The sequence below is a fragment of the Montipora foliosa genome, chromosome 1, assembly GCF_036669935.1.
Source record: "Montipora foliosa isolate CH-2021 chromosome 1, ASM3666993v2, whole genome shotgun sequence".
In the NCBI taxonomy this organism is placed as follows: Eukaryota; Metazoa; Cnidaria; class Anthozoa; order Scleractinia; family Acroporidae; genus Montipora; species Montipora foliosa.
Window position 1 is genome coordinate 34596786 of NC_090869.1, and position 14210 is coordinate 34610995.

Genomic DNA, 14210 nt, shown 5'->3' on the forward strand with positions numbered 1-14210 from the left:
GTTTAAGTCTGAATTTTAATATATCAAAATTGGTCTATTAGCATTAAAAGCTTATTCACAGGGTGCCCATGCTGAGTTCTGATGGACTGAAAACTTGTGTTTTACTCCAGTGAAACCTGTTTTCACATCGTCAACTTGGCTCAGCATAAATAAAAAGTAAACATGGAAGCAATGTGTTACATTTCATTAAATAGATATGGCCGACTTACCACCTGGCTAATATTAGCAGTTTTGGGCTCAATGGGTATTTCATCCACTTTTGAAAGTCAACCAATCAATCAGGTATCTATCATGTCCTTAGTTCTACAAGTAAGTTCTCCTTGCTGTAGGAAAACAACTGGTTGGTAGTTCCTTGTTGCTTTGAAGAGTAGACCTCTTTGACAAAAATTCGGAGCATTTGCCATATTCGCCAAATTCGCCAGATTCGCCAAGATGGCTGGCAACCTGGTATTGAACTAATCGACATACATTTGGCAATTTGACAAGAATTTGCCGAAATCGCCATATTCGCCAGATTTGCCAACATGGCTGGCCACCACGTATGGAACTGATTTACATACATTTGGCGATTTGACAAGAATTCACCATATTCGCCGAAATCGCTGTATTCGCCAGATTCGCCAATATGGCTGACCACCATGTATGGAAGTGATTTACATACATTTGATGATTTGACAAGAATTCGCCAAAATCGCCATATTTGCCAAAATCGCCGTATTCGCCGTATTCGCCAACATGGTCAGCCACCATGTATGGAACTGATTTACATACATTTGGCGATTTGACAAGAATTCGCCAAAATCGCCATATTTGCCGAAATAGCCGTATTTGCCAGATTCGCCAACATGGCTGTCAATCATGTACATTTGGCAATTTGACAAAATTTCGCCACAATCACCACATTTGCCACAAGTGTCACAATCGTCAAATTGTCGGCAATATTTGATTTTGCCAAAAATTTCGCTTTCATCACCGGGAGCACACAATCTTGCTGCTTAGGTAGAGAGTAAATAAAAAAAATTGCTGCCTCGTTCATCGTTAAAGTTTGCTCCTAAGTAAACGAAGCGAGGCCGAAGCAATTTGTTTCTCTCCGTTTGCTTAGAGGTGAATAGTAGCGTTGCTCCCTCGCACCGAACGAACGAGCGGAGCCCCATACCTTAAGAAAGTTGGTAAGCCATCGATCTAAAAAATTTGGTTGTCACGTGACTGTCCGTCCGCAAGTACGTGTGTACGTGGGTAGGTACGTGGGTAGGTCCATACGCACGTCCTTACGTCCGCCCGAAAAGCCCTAGACCTTAAAAAAATAAGAGACTGGCACCATTGCCATAGGTACATCGTGTTAGAGTTATAATTGACAACTGCAAATGAAGGTATTCGCTGGTCAGTATCGCGTCTTTATATCGCGGGCTCAGGTTTAGAGCTCGTAATTTCGAGGTCAAGTGCTGGTTTTTCGGTTGGACCGCGGGCTCAAGTAAGGTTACTCTTGGGGAGGAAGGAGTACGCAGAAAGGCAAAAATTTGGTGAAAATTAACCCCTGGCGCGTTGTTGACTTTTTCTCCCGACATATTCCTGGCACAATCGTCGTCTCTTGGAAAGTCCCTGATATATTGTTTACGTGTGCATAGTTTGTTAAAATTAAACTGGATAAAATAGTAAAGCCACACGTTGAACAATTATTTGCTCCACAATTAATCTTTAATAGTTTCTGTTAAAAAAAAAAATCTTTTTTTTTTCCTTTCTTGTTAATTATTGCAATCAAGAGCTCTGCTTTTAAACTTGGCTAAACCTATATATTCTTACCTTCTCTCCTCTGAGCTACCCTATCAGAATGTGCAGAAGGCACTATTCACTAGTGTGCTATATACTAACACAGGCGTTTATCGCCTTTAGTCTGGATCCAAAATTACTTAAACGCCATGAAAGACAAGAAAACGGAAAAATCTACGTCATAATATGTAGGAATATTCACAAGAATGTTTTAACTCTAAAATCAGCAGCAAAATAAGAACATTCAGCCTGGCAGTATTTAACGAGCTAACTTTAGAATACATCCAGAGACAAAATTCGTGCAAAAAAAAACGAGACAAACAAACAAACAAATAATAAAATATACGCGCGTTGCATGAAAATTAACGTGTGGTTGAAACACGAATGGTTTCTTTACAGGACTCTTTTTGACACGGAGGCCAAAGACAACTCAGAAAATGCCTATTTTCCCCCATTTCATTACCCTTACATGAGGTAACGTTAAGAGAGGTTGAATGTTCGCCGTTCAGTCTAATAAGCCTCGGGTTGCGTTATTTTCCAGCCTTCCTTTAGGGCGTTGTAAGCGGACTGGAAAGCTCCTTCATTCCATCCGGCGAAGACTGAATATGCTTCACCCACTATAAAAACGTCTTCACCAAGAAATGGACGTTTGGCCCATTTCATTAAATCATAACGGCTGATTTTCGAACCCGCCTTTGTGTAGTGCCTGTTGGACAGAACAAGTAGTGCGTGTCATTAAAAATAAGTACACCCATAGTCAATGGAGGGGAATGGTTTTGAAACCCGGCAAAGTTCTTTGTTTTATCTGTTTGTTGGTTATTTTAGGGGGTGACCCTGCACAAAACCTAAAAAAATACAAAAGGTGTGCGCATACAACTAACCAATAGAAACATTGTAATCATGTAATCCATGCCTCGTCAATGAGCATAAAACAAAAGATGTGCAGGGTCAAGGACCTTTCAACATAAATCGTAACCTGTTTGTTTGTTTCTCCGACATGTTTACCGAGCTTCTTAACCATTTCGTCTATTAACTTTGTCGCAGGTCGTCGAAATTTCACGCAGGGAAACAAAATAGTAAATTTCCGCCTCTGGTATTTCTGGGACTGTCTAGGTGACGAACCACAGACCTACAAAATCCAAAATGCCTTATTTGCTTACTGTAATGTAAGTTAACCACGTGATTACATAAGAGCAAGGCCATAGTCATGTCCATGGTTAAATTCTGTTCCTAGGTATTTAGGATGTTTATGATAACCATAAACCGGCAAAAAAAAAAAAAAAAGGAACGAAAAGAAAAACGATAAAAAAGACTGAGGCAAGTCATTACAGAAGGACAAGGCCGTGTGTACCTAGCAATGTCAATGGTTAAATTGCCTTCCTAGGAATTAAGGGTTTTTATGACGACTGTAAACAAAAAGACGATAAAAATGACTGAGGCAAGTCATTACGGGAGGACAAGGCGGTGTGTAGCTAAAACAAAAACTATGGCTGAAGCAATACCGATGGTTAAATTACTTTCGTAGGTATTTAGGGTGTTTATGATGACTATAAACAACAAAAACTGAAAGCAATGACTGAGGCAAGCGCCTCAGTTTGCCTGTTCCTAGTTACGGCCTTGTAGAGGAAGACTTTTTCTTCTACGCTGCATGTGTGGCTTTGTTATGGAAAAATTGATTTGATAGGTCACGCGTTGTCGATGATTGTGTTGATCTTGAACGGTCGAAAAGACATTTTGAATCTCCAGAGAATAGGTAATCCACCAAACGCTCGATTTAATAGCAATGCAGGAAATATTAAAACTTTGGGATGTTTCATGAAAAGACTGTCGACAAATTACTCTCAGATCAGAAAATGAAGAACCTGAGCCTATGAGGTGGATATTTAACCATGTATTCCTGTCAAGTATTCTCTAGCCTTCGAAATAATCGAGGATAAATGTTTTTAGACGAACAGTTATATCAATAGGGCGAATTCGTGGCAGCCATGTTGGCGTTCCCAAATAATAGAAAAAAGAGAAATGATTTGCTCAAGAACAGAACTCAGTTTGCAACGAGACCTCTTACACTAGGAGGCAGCGTTGTCGAATGGTTATAAATTAGGGCGCCGGACATCACTGAAATTCGGAGTCCCGCTTTTACCACTAAGCTGGAGTTGCTTTTCAGTAGACCCTAGTTCAACTATTCGGAAATGCTTGCAAATGGCGAACTGGTCCCGCCGGTTGGGGTTTTTAAGCCTTTCGTGTTTATCAGAAAAATTTCTGTGGCATGCTTTAGAACTTGCCAGTTATAGCAAGCGTCTCTACCAGTCTAAAAGTTCAACATTTTTTATAACTTCTTTTAGCAGTGAAGGAAACCTTCCAAGTGTTTGGGAACGGCAATATGGCCGCCGAAAAGATATGAGAAAACTCTATACCACCGATTAGCTTCTGACGGAAAAGCTTCTTACCAAGCTACTTTCTCCCAATATTTAAACATCATATCCAGAGGCTCTGGTAAGACTGCTCCTGGAAACACTTCCTGGATAGCTTTCTTTAATTCTGACTCCAAAACTGCTTTAGGCAGCTTGGAAAGCTCTCCCCACTTGACTGCGCATGCCCTCCAAGAGTATGACAGCTGAAGAACGGCTTCGCCGTGGAGTCCCCTGCCACTAAAAGAGAACTCAACCATGATGAAAGATTTCTAATAGAATCTAATCAATGCTGATTTGAGGTTTTCTACCTACCCAACAAAGCCAGGTTCATTTTTGAATTGGTCATCTCTGTTTGCCTGGTTAATTAGGTAAAGTATATTTACTTAACAATTATTTCACGAGCGTGCGTTGGATATGAGATGGTAAATAGTCAACGAGCTGGCTTTTGTCTTCTCAAAGTCACTAATACTTCATCACGTTAAACAACGAAAATCACAATCGTCAAGTAGGTTTGGATATCTGGTCATAATTAGCATAGATTTTGACGATTTTGCTTCACCGCTTATTTTTTAGTATTTGCTCCGATTAAGAAGACACATCAAACACAAGAGAAGTCTTTCATCGGCTATCCAATTGAACACCTCCAATTTCGTCAAAAATACTCGGCTGCGCTTCATATTTTCAACTCTCTTTTCGGTGTTTGAATATCCCGATGAACACTGTCTCTCGTCTTTGATATATTACAACTATTATCCAACAAACGAGACTGGAACAATTATTTAATTAAACGCCTCCAAAAATGTAGAAAACTATTTTTAAAAAAAATAAACAAACCTGTGGGTGAAACCCCTCCAAAAATTACGCATGAAACTATTTAACGGGGAAGGCCAAAAAAAGGAATGAAAAACAAAAAAACCCTTTCACAATGAAACAACAACAGTGTCGATTGCCTGAAAGACGTTTTTTGTACACTGATTTTTAATTAAGCTTAAAAAATCGTAATAAATGGAATTTATTTCAATTTAAACTAGAGGGGGCTTATATCCGGGGGGGGGGGGGGGGGGGGGGACTTATAATCTCATAATTGGTAGTAATATTTTGTTTACAGGTAGATGGACCTAATTTGATGTACTATTTAACAACAAGCAAAACACTACGAAAAATAAATTCATCCGGTTCCTTTGTTTTATCGATATCGGTGTTGACTTCATTCACAGTTGTCATCATCGTCTCAAAATTAGTAGCTTTACTTGGAGAAAAACGGACTTCGGTCAATCAATCTGACCTGCTGGCGATCAACGTAACCACTGCGTTTACGATTCTTGGCTGCCTTGAACACGAGTTCTTGAAAGGACTGTTGGTCCAAGGGAGACAGCAGTCATTTTAAAAATTCTGCATTCTTTCAAATATCTTGGACTTAGAGTGATGTCTTCAGAATAAATGGACAACACCAACTGTCCGCCATGTTTACTTGCGAGATGACAAAGGTGGCGAGCTTTATAGCCATGCCTCAAAAATGTTATATAAACCGTCTGACGCGATTTATACAACATTAGATAAGGGAATATAATTTCCATAGGTGAATATAAGAATTGGACATTCTGATTGATCGAAACGCTCGTCATATGATGCTATATTCACTCCACTGGAGCTTGGTTACTAAGGTGATAACCTTTCTCGGCAAGTAAACATGGCGGACAGTTGGTGAATGAATTTTTCATTTATTCTGAAGACATCACTTTAAGTCCAAAGTATTCGAAAGGATGGAGAATTTTCAAATTGACTGCTGTCGCCTTCGGACCCACAATATTTCCAAGAACTCGTATTCAAGGCATTTAAGAATCGTAAGCGCAGTGGTTTCGAAGATCGCCAGCAGGTCAGATCGATAGACCGAAATTTATTTTTCTTCAAATTAGAGCTCCTCATTTTTAGACGATGATGGCAACTGTGAATGAATTGAGCAACGATGAAACAAAGGTACTGAACGAATTTATTTTCGTAGTGTTCCGCTCGTTCGTTTCACTGCCGAAATCAATGAGTAAGGTGATTCACAATCGATGTACTTCTAGCTTATTATTAAAACTACGGCTGGATACGTGTATGCACATGAACTATTGCGTCCGTGTTTTTATGTTTTCGTCCGTTATTTTGTAGTCCTTCACCTCTGAAAATTATACTTAAACAATTATTCGCCTCAGGCTCAGTGAGTATTGTCGAATAATTTCTCGACTTCGTCTCGGGGATTATTAGGCGTTATAATCCATCAAATATTTTCGCTCGCGCGCTATTGGTCTAAACGCGTCACGTAACCGAATATTCCCAGCTAGAACTGGGGAATATCCAAGGATACCGGTATTCCCCAGTTTTCAAAACTGCGCGTGTTGCGAAAAAGAATTGAAGGATAATAAACACAATAGCCTCTATTTGGCGCGAAAATACGCTAGGATATTTGTCCTTGGACATTATCTGTTCCTCAAAGCTCACAGTTTTCCTCGAGCTACGATCTCGGAAAACTGTGCGCTTCTCGGAACAGATAATGGCCGCGGACAAATATCGTAGCATATATATTTTGAGGCTATTGTTATTGTAAGCAGAGATTCCTAGATAAATAGGGATAATGTGTTCTTTTGATGGCTTACCTGTAAGGCATAATACCAACCAAACAAGAAGCTCCTGAAAAGAACCTTTCAAGCGGCTTCAGTGTCAGGTTGTGAAGCGAGGTAATGTTCTCCCACCAAGGATAACTGTAAAGCGCCACAGCCTTAAAGGCGGGAAGTGGTAGAATATCTTCAAAGAAGGTATTTCTTTTAATATCAGCAGCCACGTCCCCAGATATTTCTTCAAATGGAGTGGTTGGCACGGCAATAATGAGCTTTCTGGCCGACACTGTAAAATTATCTGTATCAACTGTAAAAAGGTTTCCTTTCCTATGAATTGCTTTGACTTTCTCCATGGCGTACATCTTTACTCCCAAAAGCTTCGCAGATCTTTCCAATGCGCTGACAATATGTGATAGGCCACCAGGCGGCCGATAGTAATCGTACGAGTCACTGCTGAGAGCCTCATTCCGTTCGTATCTAAACAAAGTGCTTTCTTCGCCATAAATTCGTTTAACAGTGTACATGGCCATAGAGAATTCGCAGCCTTCACTTCCAAGTTGGTGGCACAAAAAATCTCGGTAAGCAGGAAATTCAAGTGTTTTCTCTCTAGTAATGTTCATCCAAGCATATTTCTTCATTTCGGACAAAGTCATGTTTGCAAAGGGGCCAGACAGCAGGGTCGGGAAAGCTTGCTCTTTGAGGGCCTGAGCACTCGATACAAAGACTCCTCTTGTTTCCCAATGTGCGTCTTTGATGTCCATTTTCAACATGGGGATATTGAATCGTTTAGTTAAGGCCCTGAAAAAAAATAATAAGATGTACACTATAAACATGCAAAAGTCTTAAAATAATATGTTAGGTTGTGTATACTACCTCTAAGGACAAGGTTTGGAAAAAATCAAAAGGATTTGAATCAGTTGAGAACAAAGGTTTTTCAATTGACAGCTGGCCCGGATATAAGATCTGCAAAATTCACTGATAGCTGAGAAAACGAAATAGACTGAAATTTTAACTGACAATTATGGTTGGGTAGCTATATCTCTTATTATGTTTTTTTTACAAGCTGAACTTTTCCTTGAGTATAAAACTCGACTTCCTGTCTTGGCTTAACATATTATTTTGACCACGTGACATGCCATGTGCTCATCTTGTTAAAAATTGGTAAATCGGCGAATTGGTGGCGAATTTTCATTCTGTTGATCAATAAATGAGCGTCTTCAATGCAAATTTTTATTATCTACCTTGTTACGTTTGGAATGATCTTCCTTGATTTCGATTTTAGAGGTTATAAATGATCAGAAGTGGAATTTTTTTGAAGAAAACAACCTTTCACTCTGTAAAATTTTTCTGTGAAAAGAGGGACGGTCATTCCAAACGTGAGAGGGCGAAAACAATTAACCTGCATCTGAAACGCGTTTTTGCAGGATGATATTACTAAAACCGCCACCAATTCCTCAAATAATGGCTATTTTCCGCTAAAGGTCACGTGTCCTGTCAGAAGTACCAATTCTACTTTAAAATGTTCAGGACGTTAAAACCTCACCGTGTGCTAAATCTGGTTGTTTTGCCATTTATACCTTCAGAAATATAACCACTACTTCAGGCCGTTTTTAGGCTGCTGAAATCTTAGCAATTAGTCAGATTTTCGGCAGTAATTCAATTAATTCTGCTTTACATTCCTGACCCAGGCCTTAAACCGTCCGGACTCTCAATCAAAATATCTCAAGATCGAGAATTCCCAGTGGCTGCTCTAGGCCATCTTATCTCAGTTCCAAAGGCCATGTATATGGGATCCATGGAGCTCTGTTTGGCTGAAGATTTAGTGTTGAAGCCTAAAGTCCAAGACTCTGATCTCTAGGGGGCCAAAAAAATTAGTCGATTTGCGTTCCTTGAAGCCCTGAAGCAACGCTATGGAATATAGCGACCCCGATTTTCTCTTGCATGGTTCCATTTTTTACAACCACACCCTCTAAACCCTTAAATTACATTAAACTTCGAAGAAGAGCACGATATTCAGTACCTAGCGAAAGTGTCTTTGTAGAATCGAAAAATGATTAGTCATGGCCATAAATATCTAGAAAATATAGATTCCATGTTGCCGTGCGTCTATTCAACAGTTGATCACATATGGCGTCAAGATGTGGTAAGAGCAAAAAAGTGGCACATGAGGCAATAGCCGAGTGTGTCACTGATGTTCTTTGTACATTTTCATGACTTCTGTGATCTGTTACTAAACAGACGCAGGGCAATTAACATAAATCTAATAAGAAAAAAAAATATACACTTATGACGTCATCTATGCGTCCCTTCAATTCATCATAGGTAAGAGCCAATCAAGTAATTTGACTTGTCATATAAATAGGGATATCTTCTTACATTACTCTCTTGTGTTCTCTATCCACACGCCAGGCTCCTAAACCTTTAAGAGTAAAAATATGCACATCATTTAGCAATACATTCATAGTTTTCTTTTAATTCGTAAATGTGTAATGTACACTGAACGAGTTTTATTAGTTTGCCTTAACGTATCAGTGTACCCCAAAATTGATCATTTTTCCAAAAAATTGTTTTTCGCTTTTTCAGATAGATCTTATTGCAGTCTTTCATTTAAGGTGATTCCTCAGAAATAAAAGTTACCGATGAATTTTTTTGAAACTTTCCCTGAATGTTCTCTACCAAGCACTGTTTCGAAAAATACAATAGAAATGATAGGTCACCTTCTCGTTTAAGAGATGCGATGGGCCAATCTTATCCCATTTATGCCTGTACTCGTGCTAATCACACGCGTTATTCATCGGTCCACGTTACATTTTGCGGTAGCTCGAAACATAGTTTGTAAAAGTAATACTCGGGAAAAAACTTGACAGGTAGAAAGTGTCGAGCATATAGAACAATATCATATAAAATTTGTGGAAACATCACACTATTTAAAACGACGTAGACATAAAGCGTTGGTAGAGTCGTTATTTTCGCGGTAATAATTTGCATCACAGAGCAACAGTTTTGTGCACTCTTTCACTTATATCTTTTTTTTTCTTCCGATAAAATATTTTAGTTTTTTTTAAATGCAGCAGGATAATATGTACACTATTATTATGCAATAAAAAATACAGGTCACCTTGCTCGTTTAAAAGAAAACGAACATTTATTTCGCTATCGAGTTAAGCTTGAGGGAAATTTCTTTCGTTGTCAGTACGTGCAGGCGCTAATTTGCGCGCGCTAATGACGCAAAAATCGTGCTCAATAGGGATGCGCAATGCAATACTGAGATCCATGGGCAATTTTCGAATTTCTCAGCTCCGTTTTTCTGCAATCGGAATTTTAATTTATTTGTGTTTGTGTGAGTTTAATCGGAACGAAACACTGAGTCGCTGTTGTTGCAATTGCAGTGTATTAGAGGTTTGAGATTCAAACGAGACACTGAGACACGTTCTTGTGTTGAGCCTTTCGCCTCTTTTGAATGCCGTCTTATCAAAACAATATTTGGGAGCAGATTCACTGCAATAGCAGCTATTGAAATACATATTAAAAGGCTGCAAAGAAAACAAAAGATTGACAATTAATAGTTTTCTGATTCAAATTCAGGGCGCTACGTGACTCGCGTGACTGTTTGCAACTGCGAGTAGTAACCAAGCCTTTCGAGCAAAAAAAATAATAACCTTTGTAAAGCAGCACTGTTTTAAGCTTCTTATCACGTTTTACTTCTTTGGGTTCAACTAAAAAGGAAAAGATGTCTCTAACCACGAAGACAACTCCACCGCCGAAAACAGGAAAAATAACCAGGTCGTGTTTCTGGAGTTGCGGGTGACAGCAAACGTACGAACTTATTAACTTACTTATGCTGATGTTTGGCGCTTGGCTAAATCTGTAGTCAAAGATTCGTCCTCCAAATCTGGAATCTTTTTCAAACAAACACACGCTGTCTTCTTTCTTCATTCGCATCAGTGTCTCTGCCATGTACATTCCTGAAATTCCTCCTCCAACTACAACAACGTCACAGGACATGGGACGCAAAGAGGACTCTAAAAAAAAAACAAACAAATGAAAACACAAATAAAAAGTTGAACAGATAAGCATGGATTATTCAAGAAGCAGGAGGTGAAACCATCTTAACAGAAAACGGTTAAGAACATTTACACTCCTTTTGCGGGGCATAGCGGTCAACAACAACAACTACCTTTTCTGTATGACCATCAAACAAACAAACGAAAACGCACATAAAAGTTGAAGAGAACAGTATGGGCTACAGTTCGGACGTAAGGCCACCTAGACAGAACTTTAGTGCAAAATTCTAGCCCCAATTATGAGCCAGGCACAAGGCACATTTTTGAAAAGCTCGACGCGCTCTAGGCGGCGTTGATAATGAAATTAGCTAAATTAGTCTTAGTTTAGACTGAGATTAAATCCCGTCGGGGGCAAAACGGATTCTACAGAATTTGACCTAAGATAAACAGTCTGCTTAATATTGCGTTTTAGAAAGAACTAACCGAGACAATGTCTGAAAGACGGGCCATTAATGTTTGCGCTACACGACGGCCGGCGAGGGGTGGCAGGGGATTCAAGGGGTCGAGGCACCAGGGTCTGGTCCGCGCAGCGAGTTGGAGACTCCAGAGAGGGGGTATAGGTGCTTGCACGGTTGCTATGGAAACCGCTACCACAGCGAGGCCCTTTGCACCGAGTCACTCGGTGGAGTAAGAGGTACGGAAAGGGCGGGAGAGAAAAAAAAGGAGGAGGAGGGAGGGGTGAAAAAGCGCAAGAAATCCCGGCGAACGATAGCTACGCGTACAGAACCAAATGCGGAGACGAACGTACCAGGTGAAACGCCCCCCAACGAAGCTAATAAAGGCGCGAATGAGGTTGAGACGAGCCGAAGCCTGGGCCTCGCTTCGCTAAATATTAACTTCTGCCAAGAAACTTGACACCAAAAGATCAACAAGCTGTCAAAAATCTCTCGGTCTACTATTGCGAAAGCGCAACCAAGCGAAAAGCTTAACAAGCTTATCTTTGTTTGTCATGGTCTTATCTAAACTGCACAACCAAACTCATTCAAACGGCGCTTTTGTACCGTCCGATTTGAACAGTTAGCCCGTTAGTCACATGGAGGTGTGGAGCGGTATTGGGATTTCGAATAGTGTACAGTGCAATACATACCTAAGAGCCAGCACGACGAATCGATGGATGATAATTATTGACCTATTCTTTTCAATTATTTTCACCGATAAGAGCTTTTAATTCTTCCATGCTCCGCTAACTTTCGTTTCTCGCTCGTTGTTTTTGGGAGCTGTTCTGCAAAAGATACATGCCTTTGCTTGGGTGATTGACACAGTTTCAGAAGATGCCGTGTGAGCAATAATAGCAGTGTACAAAAAATCGGTAGCTGTCCGGAATGGCGAGTGAGACTTTCTTTGAACAAGATTAAAAATATTCGGGGCGGCGAGACCTCTGACATTTGCCCATGCGAAAATTCTTCGAGACGCATTTTTTTCTGAAGGACTCTTCACTCATATCATGATGGAGTTAGCTGGTGTTTGAATACGTTTGATACAACAGTTTGCAATATCGCTTCAGATTCAGTGTTAACAATGGACTTAACAATACGTTCGCTTACCAAATCCTTTGTGATCGTCTTTAATCACTCCAGGGCTAGCGTGCTTTGCTTTTCCCTTCTCGTGAGCTAACAACGCAGCCACCACAATCAAGGTAATCAGCAGAGATAACACGAAGAACAGCACCAAAAACATGTTAAATAAACTCACGAAAAAGCCGCGCACCTCAGTTTTACGAACTGCACTGTACTCTGTACGGACCATTTTTGTGGAACAGAATGATGTTCGCGATCCAGCAGCGATTGTAGAATCGGCAAATGTCGAAGTTAAGTCCCCAAAGGCGGCCTTGACGTTACTGTGGCAAATTTCAAGGCTTTAACCTGTTCTTCTGTGCCACTGACCAGCCGGGTACGCTGAGTAAACAAAACTGGTTAAGTGTAGTCTATAGAGGCGTGATTTTCATAATGTTACACTACACCTTCCAGACAATATGCATTGCTCCATGTCACAAAAGGGCATTGAAACTTAGGGTGCGTTCGATTGAACCTATTCCGAAATAAGAATACGTGGAGTGATGATTAAAACTGTATGTTTGGCGTTTTGAAGCAACAAGGATAATGAAGATATGTTTAAAATAGCATTTTAGCGGGTGTTTGACAGTTCTGATGTGAATCTCCTTAACAACGAAGGATTTTTAACTTCTATTCCACGTATGTGAGTCTCCTTAAAAACGAAGGATTTGTAACTTCTATTCCACGTATTCGTATTCCGGAATGCGGTCAATCGAACGCACCCTTAAATTACAAGATTCGTCATCAACGTTAATCAGTCTAAAACCTTTTTTTAAATTGCGCAAACTCCTTGTTTTGGATCCCTTGGACATTTCGCACAAATTTGGCTTTGGTTTTGCTATCGGGGTTAACAATATTAAAATAGAATGCAATCGGTTGCTTGGTGAACACGTCACGAAAAGAAAAAATCTAGCGGGCTGCGAAATGCTTCATTCCTAGAAAGCTTCTTCCATTTGTTCAGTTAGTTCAGGTGCAGCGCCAAGAAACGGTAAGCCTCTCTCCCTTTGCGCGCTGCGCGTCAACTAAGAGGCTAATTGACCTTCTGAGCGCTAGCTTTCACGTGCTGTGTCACGTGACTTTTCATGTAAACAAACCTCGAAAGTTCGGACATTCGAGAAGATCGGACATACAACACACAGTGAGATGGTGTGGCGAGCGGATATGAAATGTTAGTTTCATTTTGCGTTGGACTTGGAAATGATGCAACAGAGACAATAGTCACTTCGATGGTTAGCATTTGGTGTAGGACACGATAATTTTACACTCGTATTTCTACAGGATTGACGCGGGTGAGTCTGGTTGTTCCATCTTCGATCGTTGGGCGGACGGAAACGAAGTGCATTCCTCACCTTATGTTATTCACGAATTTACCTTTGTGTATGAAAATTGTCATATATATATTGACTTTAAGGTCGGTAATAAAACTGAGTAAAAGTAACTTATGAGCTGCATCAGAGACAGTAGTCATTTCTACCGTTTATTGCGAGTTGCAGAATGTTCTCGACTAAAAGGCGTGCTTCTGTTACACATAAAAACGATTCCCGATTCCGAAAATCACAGGTAAGAAACTTGAATGGTGGTCTGATCAAGTTTTTTTGCATTTTCCGTCCGAAGTTACAGCAATCGAGAGGCGGAAAACGGAAAACGAGGATAATGGCATGACTCATCGCAGTGACTCGTTTGTGTGTTCAAAGGATAGTAAATACACTACTAGTTGTATACCGGAGTTGTGTAGTAGTCTACACTTTGTTGTTGAGCTGTAGTTATGTATCATGCATGCCATTGACCATGGGATCAATGCAGCGTTGAACCAAT

At 40.2% G+C, this 14210-nt stretch overlaps 1 protein-coding gene across 2 annotated transcripts in view; it reads right to left on the minus strand.

Moving 5' to 3' along the window:
- Positions 1 to 1679: 1679 nt before the first annotated feature.
- The window catches only part of LOC137977301 (aplysianin-A-like), a 12663-nt gene continuing 132 nt past the window's right edge, over positions 1680 to 14210 (minus strand). The window contains exons 1-7 of one of the 2 annotated variants that reach the window (XM_068824543.1): positions 13162 to 14210; positions 12387 to 12737; positions 10615 to 10800; positions 9155 to 9197; positions 6818 to 7576; positions 4215 to 4415; positions 1680 to 2473 (exon numbers count right to left, since the gene is read on the minus strand). The exon at positions 13162 to 14210 is cut by the window's right edge and continues 132 nt beyond it. In XM_068824543.1, the coding sequence (XP_068680644.1) occupies positions 2278 to 2473; positions 4215 to 4415; positions 6818 to 7576; positions 9155 to 9197; positions 10615 to 10800; positions 12387 to 12588 (1587 nt within the window). In that variant the 5' untranslated portion in view covers positions 12589 to 12737; positions 13162 to 14210 and the 3' untranslated portion in view covers positions 1680 to 2277. Of the gene's footprint in view, positions 2474 to 4214; positions 4416 to 6817; positions 7577 to 9154; positions 9198 to 10614; positions 10801 to 12386 lie in introns of both variants that reach the window. The other variant, XM_068824547.1, reaches the window with a different exon arrangement.